The sequence below is a fragment of the Canis lupus genome, chromosome 5 (genome assembly GCF_048164855.1).
Source record: "Canis lupus baileyi chromosome 5, mCanLup2.hap1, whole genome shotgun sequence".
NCBI lineage: Eukaryota > Metazoa > Chordata > Mammalia > Carnivora > Canidae > Canis > Canis lupus.
In genome coordinates this window covers 2553526-2569732 of record NC_132842.1, presented here as the reverse complement: position 1 = coordinate 2569732, position 16207 = coordinate 2553526, and the positions used below count along the sequence as shown (strand labels likewise).

Genomic DNA, 16207 nt, shown 5'->3' with positions numbered 1-16207 from the left:
AACTCATGGTATACTTCTGAACATTAGTACTAAACTGTTAACTACAGATTGTATTTGCATTTCCCCAGTTTTTCACTGATGTGTTCGTATATTCATTACCAAGACCCAGTGTATATCACAGCATTGCATTTAGCTCTCATGTCTTTTTTGGTATCTTCTACTTGGTGGAGAATTTTTTAGTCTTTCATTGTTTCTCATGAGTTGACACTTATTAAAAGAAAAATTAGTAAAAAAAAAAAAGAAAAAGAAAAGAAAAATTAGTAATCAGGTATTTTGTAGTATGTCAACTTTGATTTCTCTGATTAGACTGAGATTATGAGTTTTGGGGAGGTATTCTACGTAATGATGTATATCCATAGAATATCAAAGAGTAGAGAATATCAAGAGTACTTTTTTTTACTTGTGATACTGACTTTAATCACTTGGTTAATGCATTATTTTCTTTTCAATCCCCATTTGGGAAAACGTTTTCTTTCATAATCTTGCTTATGTGCATCTTTTCTTGATGACTTTTATGAGAGGTTCATGTCGGATTTGTCCAAAATACTAGTTTTGTCTTAGTTGACCTTCCCTATTGTATGTCTCCTTTTCTTTTATTAATTCCATTCTTATTTTTCTTTTCTGTCCTTCTTCTGGGACACAAGATTGTTTTTAGATTGGGTTGAAATGGACAGAGAATCTTTGGTGAGGGGCAGACTTCAAAATCTTTAACCAAAGTATTTTTTTCTGTAATATTCATTCAATTGAGGTATGATTATGTAGTATGGAGGCTGAGGAAGGGTTCCTAATGTGAAACAACATGTAGAATTCCTGATATTTAAAAATTGTTTCCTATGTGGTAATCTCAGTTAAAGGAACTGAAGACATCAATAATTTACTTAGCTTACTGTAGCACTGTGTTAGAGCTCCATTAATAATTTTTTAAAACATTTGAGGATAACAGAAATATTAGTAAGAAATAACTCCCCATATTTCCTATTGTAAATAATGAAATTTATTTTAAAAAATGAACAATTAAGATTAAGAAGTAAAATAAAGTGAAAATTGATTGAAAATTATAAGTTTTTCAAATACCAGAATGGAGTAATTTATTCCCCAGGAATATTTTACACACTTCCATGATTTAGCTGCCAACTATTTTTCCTTTGATGCCAAAATAATTTTGTCTGCATCAAGTTACTAAGAGTGTTAACAGTACCTATTTTATATTGCTGTTGTTAAGATGAAATGAGATGCTTTATAATAAAGTTTTTACTACAGTGCTTGAGGCATAATATATCTTATCAGTAAGTGTCAGTAAAATTAGTGTCCAAGTAAAAACTTTTTATAAAACTCCCTAAAGCAATCCAATTTGTGTAGGTGTTCTTCCTTAAACAGGTTCTTTGTAAAGCTTGTCAAGACAACTTAACCTTTAATACTTGTTAATGAATGCAGATAACTTTTATCTGTTATTCTTCAAATCTGTAATACATTTATCAGTTTGAAATGCCATTTGGATCAAATTTTTTTCTTACTCTTGGGGATTATACAGTTTTACTTCTCAAATTCTTGATAAAGTACTCGTAGATGTGTTCAGGAAAATGTTTCTCAGCCTTCGTGGTCTTGCTCTTTCTTTATTCCTTAGGTCTAGATTCCTGACCCCCACCTCCTTTTAAATTTTAAACAACCCTCTCTGAATCATTTGTATGAGCAACAGACCGATTGGTAATCAGGGCATTCTAATTTCCTTCATATATTCTGTTTCCTGAGTAAATTACTTCATTGGATTTCTTACCTGTAAAATAGGGAAAGTTGGATCAGCTGGCTTTGAAGGCCCCTTTTAACTTGAAATTACTGTTTTCCAGTATATGATTTTATATGAGGTCTAATTAGATTTAAAAAAAAGAAAGCAACGGTCATAAATAGGATGATGAGAAAGCATGATAATAAATATTCTGTGACGAGAGACTGGTAAATTGCCAAGAGCAGAGGAAAGCATAGTTTGAAAAAAATAAGTGGAACCGAAAAGACTTTAGAGAATAACGACAAGCAAGCAATCCTTAATGGAACTGGTTTTCTTCCTGCTTAGATGGCTCTCACTTAGTGCTAAAATTATTTAATGTAATCTGAAAGGTTACTTTTATCACAGTGGCCAAGAGTTGCTTAAAAAAAAAAAAAAAAAAAAGAGGGATCCCTGGGTGGCGCAGCGGTTTGGCGCCTGCCTTTGGCCCAGGGCGCGATCCCGGAGACCCGGGATCGAATCCCACGTCGGGTTCCCGGTGCATGGAGCCTGCTTCTCCCTCTGCCTGTGTCTCTGCCTCTCTCTCTCTGTGTGTGTGTGACTATCATGAATAAATAAAAATTAAAAAAAAAAAATAAACGTGTCTTTCTTAATTCTTAAATACTTAGTATATTGTTTGCACTTAGATATTCAACATTTCTTAAGTACTGGTACTTTAAAACTGTTTTCCAGCAGCTGTCTACATTTTTTTTTAACCCTACGATTCTTAAGCACTTTCCTTTAGCTAAAATGCTTGCTTCTACTACATAAGTAGTTATTTGATAGTAATGGGATAGTTCTTTTCCTACAATTTGGTTAGATAATCTCTACCTCAGTTAATTTTATAATGATTATAATTTTTTTAAACCAGAGTAATGTACTTTCTCCCTCTCTGAGCTATGTAGTCTTAAACTGATAAGTAGATGAATTAATTTGGTTGGTACCTTTAAAGAAAAGGTTATTTCCTAATGTAAGTTTGGTTATGTGAAGGTGTATTAGGTGTATTTTTACACTGTACCATCAGCCATATATCTAGGAATTTTGATTTCATATATATATAATATATATATTAAATATATCTATCTATATATATATCATAAAGATTCCCCAACCCTGAGATACCTTCTTGGAAGATTTCAGAAAATTGAAGGCTATTTCAACCTTTAAAGAAGTAATCTGTCAGAGTAATGAAGAATTTTTCCTTGTGAAATTAGTATGTTTCACTAAGTGAAAATTCTTATGGAGTACAAATGCTGAAATATTTAGTAAACTGTAGTTAAGATTTCATGACTTTTGGAGGAAAGTTGTAATTGGGTGCAGTGGGATTTCTGCAGGAAGACAAGAAGAAAGTCTAAACACAGAAAAGACAGCAGTATAAAATGATGTAAAAGCAGAAAAGGAAGAGCTCATTGCTTAAAGATCATGCATCATCTGCTTTTAAGATATAAACTGGGACTGGACTCTTTTTGCTCTCTTGTATTCTTGTAAAGATGGCTTCTCTTAAGATATATAAACATTATAGGAATAATCCCAGTTTCATGTGTCTTGAAAAAAAGTATTTCAGAGAAATACTAGGTTTACAAGTGGAATGAATGTAGGTTCTAGAATTTTTTTGTTAAGCTATTCAATGAAACAATGGTTAAAAATTTTTTTCATGGTATCACAAAATCTGTATGCACAAAACGTAATTGATAATCTTTAAGTAAAGATGCTCCTTTTATATAAGAAAGAAAACACCTGATGTAACCATATTGTATATCTGCTTATTTTTCAGTGTTTACTTGGAAAGATAAAAGTAATTTTATTCATACGATAACTTATCTTTTATATTTATTTAGAATTGCCAACTGGGAATTTCAATGCTAAAGTTGTTTATAATTTTATAAAGAAGATACTGTAACTTCATGTACCTAAATGTCACAGTGTAAGAATTTGAATATTTTCAGTGATATATAAAAAGGCAAGCATAACCATATAATTGGAAACATAAATATTGTGGTATAAATTTTCTGCAAGAACTTTAGTTTTACTTTAAAAAGAAAATTAGAGGGGTTCCTGGGTGGTTCACTTAATTAAGCATCTGAGTCTTGATTTTGGCTCAAGTGGTGATCTCAGGGTCGAGGGATTGAGCCTCACATCAGACTCTGTGCTCAGCATGGTTGTCTGCTTGAGATCTCTCTCTCTCCTCCTCTCCTGCTGCCCCCCTCCCCCCAACCCCTGCATGTGCTCCTCCTCCCTCTCTCAAATAATAAATAAAGCTTTAAAATTAAAACCGGATATATGTAATTATAAAAACACATGAGAGAGACATATTTTTAAATGGTGGTGAAAGGAATTGCTTAGGTGGTTAAGAATACTATCGAAAGCACTGAGTTTTTAATGTTAAAGGGATTCAGAATTGCATTTCTTTTCCAGTAATTCTGTAGTTAACTTTCTAATGTTGAGTACTCTTTGAACAAAAGTAAAAATTAAAATGAAATTCTTTCTTCCCCTTTGAATTTGGAACACTGTAACATAGGCTGCTGTGGCTGATTTGTGTTTTTTCTAATATATCTGTGTGTTTGTTTTTCTATTTCTAAATTGTGTGGGCATTGGGGAATTCATTGAGGAAAAATATAGCCTTAGATAAAGATAAAATCTAACTTAGTAGTCTTTATTTTTTGTATCTTTCAGTTTCTTTCTTTCTTTTTTTTTTTTTTAACTTATTTATTTATAATAGTCACACAGAGAGGGGTGGGGGTGCAGAGACATAGGCAGAGGGAGAAGCAGGCTCCATGCACTGGGAGCCCGACGTGGGATTCGATCCCGAGTATCCAGGATCGCGCCCTGGGCCAAAGGCAGGCGCCAAACCGCTGCGCCACCCAGGGATCCCCTCTTTTTTTTTTTTTTTTAACGACAAATACCCACCATTTGCTTCAACGTGGATGGAACTGGAGGGTTTTTTGTTTTTTTTTAATTTTTATTTATTTACGATAGGCACACACAGAGAGAGAGAGAGAGAGAGAGGCAGAGACACAGGCAGAGGGAGAAGCAGGCTTCATACACCGGGAGCCCAATGTGGGATTCGATCCCAGGTCTCTAGGATCGCGCCCTGAGCCAAAGGCAGGCGCTAAACCGCTGTGCCACCCAGGGATCCCTGTATCTTTCAGTTTTTGAGAGATATTTTAAAATCTCCCAGCTCATTTTTGGATTTATTGACTTTTTTCCTTACAATTGTTGCTTTTTGTTTCATACCTCTTTTGTTAGTAAATACCAGGATTGTCATCTTCATGGTTGTTTTTGTTGTTATGTAGTATCTTTATCCATCTTTTTTTATTCTGGCACATATTAATATTGTTATACCAGTTTTCTTTGTACTTTGGGGGATTTTGTTGTGTATGTGTGTATATTTAACTTTTTTAGTGTAAAATACAAGATACAGAAAACTAAACAACACAGTGGGACAACACAGTTGGACAACCTAACAAATTATTATAAGGTGAATATTCTTGTTACACCATGCCAGCCACTCCTGAAACCTTTGCATGTGCCCCATCCCTTCTCTTTCTCCAAAAGTTTATCACTATCCTGACTTTTAAGGTAATTCTTTTCTTCTATTTCTTAGAGCATTACTACCAACTTGTATATTCTTAGACTCTATAATAGAGTTTAGTTTTGTCCATCCAAAAGAAGTTTACATGTCTTTTAAGTCTTTCAATTGACAGGTTGCTCTTCTGCTCTTTTTTTTTTCTCTTGTAATTTGTTGATGAACCCTGGCCATTTGATCTTTTAGACTTTCCCATTGTTTGGATTTTGCTGATTGCAGGAGGCACATTTAAAATGTTCCTTTGTCCTGTGTATTCCTGTAAATTGGCAGACCAGAGGCTCACTCGGACTTATTGGTTCCCTCTAGCAAAACTATAGATATTCTTCCATAGTGCCTGTGTTTTTTTTTTTTTTTCCACTTTTTTGGAGGTAAGCAGACACTGATGTTGAATACTGACATCTTTTGTTTATTGAGGTTTGTAAAACTGTCACTTTAATTCTGTCATTTTGTTTTCATTTTTACCTGGAATAATCTTATCTACTATTTGGTTACCCTGTGGTGTAAAGGTCATATATAGGAAGAATAAAAAAAACTGCTTGTTGCTTTCCTTTACTCGTCAGGATAATGAGTTTTTCTCAGAAAGTAACAAATTAACTTTTTTTTTTTTTGTTATGTTGTGATGAACTTATAGACCTAAATACATTTGATTCATTTCTATTCGTTGTCTTGTTTTTTTTTTTTTTTTTTTTAAATTTTTTTTTATTTATTTATGATAGTCACAGAGAGAGAAAGAGAGGCAGAGACACAGGCAGAGGGAGAAGCAGGCTCCATGCACCAGGAGCCCGATGTGGGATTCGATCCCGGGTCTCCAGGATCACGCCCTGAGCCAAAGGCAGGCGCCAAACCGCTGCGCCACCCAGGGATCCCTCGTTGTCTTGTTTTATTAAAAAGTTTAAATTGCCTCTTTGGTTAGTTGGCATGATGGTCTTTTTGATGTGACCCTAGTCATCCTTGCAGTCTTCCTTGCTATCTAGTATGTCAGGATGTTCCAGACTTATCTTGCACATTTTCTTCCCTGGACCTTGTAATTAGCTACTCAATGAAAAACTTAGTTTTAAATACACAAGTGACACAAAAACGCATTCTTGAAAAACCGTGAATGGACCGGATCCTTTCTTTAGTCTTCCTCTACCCAGAAGTAATCCCTGTTATTATTTGGTTAACTGTCTTTACAAACCTTTTCCAATGAATTTTTGTTTATATATAGAAATAAGTACAATACAGAGATGTTTTTTAAATGTGATTTTTTTTCCTAACTTGAAAAATTAGGAATTGACAATCATAAATGATATTTATACTTACTTTTTAAAAAAGATTTTATTTATTCATGAGAGATACAAAGAGAGGCAGAGACATAGAGGGAGAGGCAGGCTTTCTGTGGGGGAGCCCGATGTGGGACTCCATCCCAGGACCCCAGGATCACGACCTGAGCCGAACGCAGACGCTCAACCACTGAGCAACCCAGGCGTCCCTATACTTACTAACTTTTTAATTCAATGATATATCTTGATAATTTTTCTGTTAGTATACAGTACATTCTTTTCATTTATTTTTTAAAGATTTTATTTATTTGAAAGAGACAGAGAGAACACGAGCAGGGGGAGTGGCAGAGGAAGAAGCAGACTCCCCACTGAGCAGGGAGCCTGACTGAGGGTCAATACCAGGACCCAGGTTCACAACCAAAGGCAGATGCTTAACCAACTGAGCCACCCAGGCTGCCTCCGTAGTACATTCTTTTTAAACTGGTACCTAGTATTTGGTATGGTTCCACCTTATTTTATTAAAATCTTCTCGTGATATATATTATATTGTTTCTAGTTTTTCCACTAATACAACTCTTGCTTTTTATGTGCACAAAATGGAGATATTTGTTTGGAGTCATAGAATATATGCATTTAGAATTTTGCCAGTGTGTCCTCTGAAGTGCTTGTTTCTTCCACAAGCAATCTGAGAATGCCTGTTTCTCTACCACTCAGCAAGATTGCTTTTATGAAATCTTGCCAGTCTGAAGGTAAAATATTTCCTTGATTTCCCAGTACCTTTCTGGGGTGGGAACAGGGAAGAATAATAGGAGGTGTTCTCAGGTGAGGGCTGCAGCAGATCATCTGGTTGCAGAGGTTTCCCTTCTCTTGGGTTCCACTGCCTTTCACACACTGTTGGCTGCTCCAGCAGGGACGTAGACAGAGCTGCTGCTCCATGCCTCATTCCACAGCCTGGCTTGTGCTCCTGATGACCTAGCTGGTTTTATCATCTTTTGTGTGTCATTCAGCTTTCAGGGTCTGCCACTTCTTTGGCTGTCTTCCTCCACTCTCTTTGCACCCTCTTTGTGGCATTCTCTTGTACATTTATTTTGGTATGCAGTTTTATTTTCCTACATTATTCAGTCTTCTTTCCATCTTTTTTCAATTTCTGTAAGTCCAAGGGCTACTGTTAACAATGAGGTGTATTAGAAAGTATCTTTCCTGTCATTTCTCAGATTTAGAGTAGGAGCAGGAGACTGCACTTCGTTTGCTGGAACCCTAGTCTCATTTTAAATATCAGGGTAAAGGCAGGTTTCACTAACATTGTCATATAGCAGTATCAAAACTTTGCAGAGTTCCAGCCTAACTTTTTGATGATTACCACAAATCTGGTCTGCTATTTCAGTTAAAAGCTCATTTAGTCTTCTTTAAAAAACCTTAATTTGGGGGATCCCTGGGTGGCTCAGTGGTTTAGCACCTGCCTTTGGCCCAGGGCGCAATCCTGGAGTCCCGGGATCGAGTCCCACGTTGGGCTCCCAGCATGGAGCCTGCTTCTCCCTCCTCCTGTGTCTCTGCCTCTCTCTCTCTCTCTGTCTATCATAAATAAATCTTTAAAAAAAAGTAAAAAGCCTTAATTTTAAAATCACAATCAGTGCTTTTTTGGTCTCTTACTTTATTCTCCTTTCCACTATATTAAAAATGGATACATTTTGATCCTGTCAGTACTTAAAATAATAGGTGATGTTTATCGTTACTCATGTACCAGGCACTGTGTTACGTGCTTTCTTGGATTATTCTTCATCTTTACCACATTTTTGTATCCATGAGGTATAGGTACTTTTATTATCCCTACTTTACAGAAGAGGAAATCTGAGTACTAAGAGATGAAGGAATGCTTGCCCAAGGTGACATATTAATGTAGCCAAAACTCAAATCCAGGCAGTCTGACTCCAAAATACTGGTCTTAAGGTCTATGCTAAATATTCCTATTTAGTTGCCATCATCCCAGCTGAGTGGTTTCATAATATTGACAGGTTCATTATGATTACTATAGGAATTTTCCACACAGTCCTATTAGGATCAAATAGTAAGCCGTATTTCTAAAAATTCTTCATGTTCTTTTCTCAAGTTTTATCTCTTGGGACCACTGTTCTTAGATGTGAAACTAGAGTTTATTCAGATGACCAATTTCGTCAGTGCTTTTGTATAACAGCATCATTTCACAGTTTATTTTCATCATGTCTCAGCCTATTAGAAATGCTGTATATTTATGTTTTTGTACAGTTAAAAACATACGTGGTGATCTTAAAGATTGAATAATTATGCCTCAATTTTTGAGTTCTGTTGTTACCTTTTAAGGGAGGACAACTTAGTTATTAAGCAGTAGGAATATCATTGTTTCTTCTAGACAGTATGTTATCTGATTCCAGCATATCTGGGCATTTTGGGATCAGAAACAAATGGCAGGAGTGCTGAGAATATCAGGAGTGGATGTTTTCCTGGTGCTGAGCAAGGAAACTAGGATTTGGTCATGAAAAAAATTTTAGGTAACCAGATTTTCCAAATCTTCAGATGTATCGCATTCTTGACTGATTCTTATTTGGTCTTAGGCAAAAGGAAAAAAGCCCCGATGTGTTTCAAATAGATAACGTTGGTTAAATCATTATTTCACCAGATTTAATTTGGGTTTAGGAAGTAACTATTAGAAGGTGAATAGAGTAAATGAGCTCACTGTGTAACCTTAGAGAAACTCATTGTTTTTATTAGTAATAGCAAAATGTAGACTTTGTATCTGAGATGCTATCACTGACAGAATTACCATACCCATATTAATTCATATACAAAAATCTTTTCCCAGACTATCCAGATAATTAAAGGAAGAATGAAAGAGGACTGGAGGGATGATGTGGAAGCAAGGAGGGACAATATTCGAAAGTCTTTATACCCTAGTATAAAGAACAAGAAACTTTTACGATGGAATGATGATAATATATTTTCTTTGCCATTTTTATAAAATAATTATTTAGAGAAAAAAAAACATTTTAAAATGAGATGAAAGATTTCCTGTAGGAAGGTACACCTTCAACTGTGTAATGCTTTGACTTGAGCTTTAGTCCTGGAGCCAGAAATTCCCAATTAGGACCAGACTGATGGTGGCTTTAGGCAAAGTACTTTTTTGATGTCATTTTCCTCTTTCTGTAATTAGAAAGCCTGATACTAACCTACATTTCTTATCATGATTAAAACTTGCATCACACAGTGCTTTGGCTAAATAGGAACTTACCAAATGTCATATGAATAATTGAGATTATTTTAGATTCCTTTGCAACTGTAAAGAAATGTGAAAATACTAAAACAGAGAAATACCTTTGTGTTTGAATGGAAAGCAACTCAGTGGCTTTAGCGGATCTCTTAGAGAACAACAGCTATTAGTCCCTTCAGTGAGTGATAATATATAAAATGTACCTTTGAGGAATGCATATTGTCAAATCACTATCGTCATACTTGTAATGATTCAGACTGAATTCTCAGACCAAATTGTCTAATAAGAGGTTTTTCGGCAAGTGAAATTCAAATATTCTTAACCAGCAGTATTCAGGTCTTAAATTGATGGTCTCATGTCTACTTTAAAATTAAAGGAGTGTCATCTTAGTATCAATGTAATCAAATGTATTAATGTAACAATCAAAGCTTTTATTTATTAAAATGATATCTAATGAGTATATTAACTGTCATAAGTATTCAGCTCTGATATGAAAAAATTATTTTTAAGCATCAAGCAGGCATTGACCTTTATAATGCCTTATAATTTGATTAAACTGATAGAATAAGCAGTCATATTTTTGGCATACTTTGGCATTTTTCCATAGATAATTTGTATTCTCAATATTTTTTTTATTATACCTTGTTTTAGTGATCGTGGTGGAGAAGACCCAAACCAGAAAGTAATCCATGGGGTTATTAACTCCTTTGTTCATGTTGAACAGTATAAGAAAAAATTCCCCTTAAAGGTAAAAATAAAAAGCCTCCTTTAAAAACATAATCAGTCCTTTAATTTCTTAAACTACTTGTTCTAATTTTTAAAATATTATTTTAATTGATTTATATAGTTTTATCAGGAAATCTTTGAGTCTCCCTTTCTGACTGAAACAGGAGAGTATTACAAACAAGAAGCTTCAAATTTATTACAAGAATCAAACTGCTCACAGTATATGGAAAAGGTAAGAAGGAACGTACTATGTTAAATGCATCATCTCTTACATATCAGGCATGATTTTATTTAACATTTGTTTTCTTAGTTAATTTATTTCTTTGGTGAGGTTTTTTTTTTTTGATCATTACTCTGAGCTATAGCTAATGTACACTACCTATTGATAAATTGGGGCATTCTCCATGAGAAAAAAATTCTATCCAATTTTCATCATGGTTGATACTTCTTGATAAATCCTGATTGCTTGATTTTCTTGTCTTTAAAATTAATATTCACATTCTCGGCAAAAGAATAAACTATATTTTAATTTAGTAAATGTTTAAGGAATAGGACAAGCATAGAAGCTAGGTGTGTTTGGGTTTTTATCTTTCCTTCTTTTCAAATGGAAGGAAAAATATAATAATTCTAAATCCTTGGATCAGTTACTCTCTTGGTCTGTTCAGTTTTTGGAAGACTGAGAAAAACCTCCACAAGAAATTTTAATTAATCTATAAACCAACACATATTGATTACTATTTTTAAATTTTTCTTTGTTTGTTTGTTTTTTTTTTTAGTAAAGGAATAGTCATGTAATAAAGTCAGTTACCATATAAGATGTATGAAATTTTTAGCCAGGTTTTTTCATTTGTGGTGTTGAGTTCCAAGCGTTTTATTATAGAATGATTTTTGGTAGTTTATTTAGCCAAGAAGACAATGTGTTACAAGTAGAATAGTTATAGAGTGGCCTCCATAAGTCACAGGTCAAGAAATATCAGTACTTACTGATACATTGTTGTATATTCCACAAAGCCCAGGTATAAAAGTCTGAGTTGTTTAATTTTCTTCCTGCTGTTGTTACTAATTAGCTATAGGACCTCCAGTACGCCCTGTAGGACATTTTTCTATATCTATTAAGTGCAGGTTACATACACCAAGTCAGTGGTTCTTAGCTTTAGGCCATTTTTTTGCTTCTTAGACTCCTGTTAAAGGTTCTAGATCCACTATTGAAAAGTGCACTGGGATTATCAGTGATACATATCCTCCTTGTTATATTTGGCTCTCAAAAAGAGGCTCTTTTCAAAAATATTGTATGTTCCACTTATAGAACCATATAATGTCTAGAATATGGACTCCTGACTCTAATTCCTCCTACATTTAGTTAAGCCATAAACATTAAAGTCATAGTACACTGTAATGACTAATAGGCATAGTCCTTTTAAGGGATATTTTTATTTTAAAAGAAAAACTTTTTGATAAAAATGACTTTCTTAGTTGATTAAATATGTGCTGAACATCTTTTAGTCCACATACTTCCTTGTCTACTTTTGGTTTCTTTGGCTTTGCCCTGGACTTTTGGCTCCACAGGGGAGCAATGTAGGAAAGATGCGACCCTCTCTTCAGTCTTTGCCTCATTTTCCAAAAGGTATCTGAGAGGTATTCAGGAGCGATGTGTTATTTCCCCTCTCAGCATCACTTTCCTTCCCAGTATCACCTTCTGATGCCCAGACAAACTTGGCAGTACTCCCCAAAGGCTTAATATACAGTTTTCTGGAACCATTTAAGCTCAGAAACTCCAGTTACAATAGTTTCACATTGCAGAATGCTTTCAAAATCTAAACATTTGTATGTGTCTGTATGTGCTAGGATTTTTATTGCAAATGTAATTTTGTTTTGAGGTAGAAATGAGCTAGATTCTCTAGCTATTATCTTTATTAGCTGGTTCTTGTTAATGTTAATCAGTGTATTGTTTGTAGCCCAGTGTTTCTTATATAGGATAAGCTTTACTAAAGCTCTTGATTGACATTTTTAACTATGGCTGAACATATTTGACTTTCAGAAATTTTAATGAAGTCTTTAATTTGATAATTCTCATGTACATACTGTTTATATTTACATTTTATAAGAAGAGGGACCAACATAAAATAATTAAATTAATGTACTTGATCCAGTTGATGTAAACTATTTTTTAGTTTGATAGTTAAATATTCATAAAGTGACCATCTGTTCTGGTTTTTAATAATTTTTACCACTTTTCCTGTTGCATGTTGGGTTGTTTATATAATAGGATGATTAGAGTCAGTAAATGAAAACAAAATGCAGACCATTTAACTTTAGTTCGTGTTCGTAAGATTTTGGTAAAACGTAGGTGATAGATATTAGCCTAAATAAATATTTGAAATGATTTATAAAATGTCGGTTTAAATTGGTTATGTAATTCTTGTTACCTGGCCATTTTTAATTGAGCCATTAAAATTAGATTACCTAAGTTATTTACTGATATTACAGGTTTTTCCTCATAGTGGGTCATGACTATAAGAATATATTTTTAAAGGTTCTAGGTAGATTAAAAGATGAAGAAATTCGATGTCGAAAATACTTGCATCCAAGTTCATATACTAAAGTGATTCATGAATGTCAGCAACGAATGGTAGCAGACCACTTACAGTTCTTACATGCAGAATGTCATAATATTATCCGACAAGAGAAAAAAAATGGTAAGTGATATGAAATAGTAAATGTGAATAGAAATTAAATTAGAAACCCACTTTCTACATCATCTCCAAGCTTTCTTAGAAATCAAACATTAAGAAAAAAAAGGAATTCAAACATTTTTAGTAGTAGTCTCTCAAATACTCCATATGCCTTTTTACCAATTCTTAATAATCTATTTTAAAAGACTATTTTGGAAAGATATGTTTTCAAAAGGTATTCCAAAGTCAAAAGCTAGGGAAAAGTGTACATTTTTTTATATATCACAAGGGCTAATTTCCTTAATATATTAAGAGTTTCTAATAAATAGAAAAAAAAGCAAAGATGAAAAAGAAATATAAATTGATTTTAAATATACGCAGATGCTCAATCTTATTCAAAATAGAGGAAAATACAAAATAAAGATATGAGATTCTAGTCATGAGCAGTAAAAAAATTGAATTTTTTTTAAAGAAGAAAGTATTGTCATACAACGGGGAATAACAAGGAATAAACATAACGAGATACATGCCAGACCTACACAGGGAAAAAAAAAAAAAAAAACATTGTTGAAAGCAACATTGGTTTATAGATCCAGGAGAATCTACTCAAAACTGAAGTGTTTTTGTTTGTTTGTTTTAATTCTGAAGGTTAAACTCTTAGACTAAGAGTCTAAGAAAAGTCAAGACAGTCTTGAAGACCATTATGAGAAGACTTTGCAGGATAGCGTGACTAAAACCACAGTAGTGAGGACAATGAGGCCCTGACGTGAGGGTAGACAAATAGACCAATGGACTAAATTAAAACAGAGCCGAGAAGTAACCCCTACAGAAATCCTTGGCTTAAGCCCATTGTGACATTGTAGAGCAGTGGGTGAAGGATAGTCTTTTTAACACATAGTGCTGAGTCCACTGGATATACATTTGGGAAAAAAGCAAAATTTGATCTCTACCTCAGACACCATATACAGAATCAATCAATACATTGTAGGCTTTTGACCTACATGTAAAACAGTAATACTTCAAGAAGATGTTATAGGAGAATAACCTCACAACCTTGAGGTAGGGACAGATACTTTAGATGAGACACAAAAAACACTAACCACAAAGGAAAGATTGATCAAGTGGACTACATTAAAGTTAAAAACTTTGGATCCTTAAAAGACCATTAAAAGTATCAAAAGATAATCATAGGGTAATATATTTGCAATCACTAAAAACGGTTTATGTCCAAAATATAAAATGGTCAGGAAATTTGAATAGATACTGCAGGGTAGAGTATATCCAAGTGGCCAGGAAACTTATACAAAGGCCCTCGATCTTATTAAAGTAGGGGAATGCAAATTAAAAGCCACACTAAGATATCAGTACTCACATTTTGATATAAAATTTAAAAGACCAAATATACTAAGTGTTGGGAAGTGTGTGAAATAGCGAGAACTTGTTATGTACCCTGAGCTCAGAGTATAAATTGATGCAACTACTTTGAAAAACCGACATTGACTCTTAAAGCTGACTGTATGCACATCTTCTTGATCCAACCATTCCTCTCCTGGATGTATAATCCCCCACCCAAACTGCATGCAGATATGTATAAAAAGGAACAAGAATGTTCATAGCAGCCTTAATTGAGTTAGCTCCAAACCAGAAACAATACAAATGTCCAGTAACAGTAGAATAAAGTACAGTATACTCCTACAATGGAATATTATTAGAGGAGTGAAAATGAACATATTACAACTACATACAAAATGTAGATGAGCCTTATAAACCTGTTGAACAAAAGAAACCAAACATGAAGGAATTGTATGATTCCATTTTTATCAATAGTTCAAAACAGACAAAGCTAATCAGTGGGTTGGTAGGTCATGACAGTGATTACCTTTGCAGAAGAGCAAGAGGAGTAGTGATTGGGAAGAGTTATGAAAGGAACTTCTGGGTGTGGAGAATGTCTGTTTCTTACTCTGGGGGTGATAACATGGGTATGTATGTGTTCACTTACACATAATTCATTGAGATACACATTCTGGGGGGGATTTGTACACCTTGTGTATGTATGTTATATTTCAAGAAAAAATTTAAAAAGCATTGCACTGAGACATGATTTTCAGCTCTCAATGGGAAAAACCAAATGTCTGATGACACGTTGTTGCCAAGAGAACTTCCTGGTATTGGGAGCTATGTTATAAGGATCTGCCTATAAGATGAAGCTTTAACTCAACAGTTCCACTTCCAGGGATTTATACTACAGATATTCTTGCCTATATACAGAAATATTAATTGTAATATTGTAATATCAAGAGATTGGAAACAACCAAATTTTCATCAATTTTTAAGAAATTGTAGTATAGCCATATAATGAGGTGTTATGCAGTTGTAAAATACACCTTATGTAATGATATAAAAAGACGTCTAAGTTAAAATGTTATGTTCTAAAAAAAAAAAAAATGTTATGTTCTTCAATTGCAAATAATACATAAAATATGCTACACTATTTGTATTAAAAGGGGCAGAAGAAAAACAGTATGTGTGTGTTTGAATATGCATGAAATACCTTTGAAATAGTATTGACTACAATATTGCTTTGGAGAGATGGGTGCAGGGAACCTTCTCTGCATTCTCTTGTAATTCTGCATTTTGAACTGTATATTACCAAATACATTAAAATATTTTTTTGAATTCTTTGGAAATTCAATAATCAAATTTCTTTTTTTCTTCAGACATGGCAAATATGTATGTCTTACTTCGTGCTGTGTCCACTGGTTTACCTCATATGATTCAGGAACTGCAAAATCATATCCAAGATGAGGGGCTTAGAGCAACCAGTAATCTTACTCAGGAAAATGTGAGTTACATAAGGAACTGGATATTTTTTCTCTTAATCAGATTATCATGGAGTTTTTCATATGATTTTACTGTTTTAAACAATGACAGAAAAGTCCTACCATTACAAATGAAACATCT

The 16207-nt window shown here is 33.9% G+C and overlaps 1 protein-coding gene across 10 annotated transcripts in view; it reads left to right on the top strand.

Annotated features, from left to right (window-relative positions):
* The window catches only part of CUL2 (cullin 2), a 164379-nt gene that overhangs the window by 125747 nt on the left and 22425 nt on the right, over positions 1 to 16207 (top strand). For all 10 annotated transcript variants that reach the window (XM_072825207.1, XM_072825198.1, XM_072825200.1 and 7 more), the window contains 4 exons: positions 10500 to 10596; positions 10696 to 10806; positions 13108 to 13270; positions 15964 to 16088. In XM_072825207.1, coding sequence (XP_072681308.1) covers positions 10500 to 10596; positions 10696 to 10806; positions 13108 to 13270; positions 15964 to 16088 — 496 coding nt within the window. The remainder of the gene's footprint in view (positions 1 to 10499; positions 10597 to 10695; positions 10807 to 13107; positions 13271 to 15963; positions 16089 to 16207) is intronic.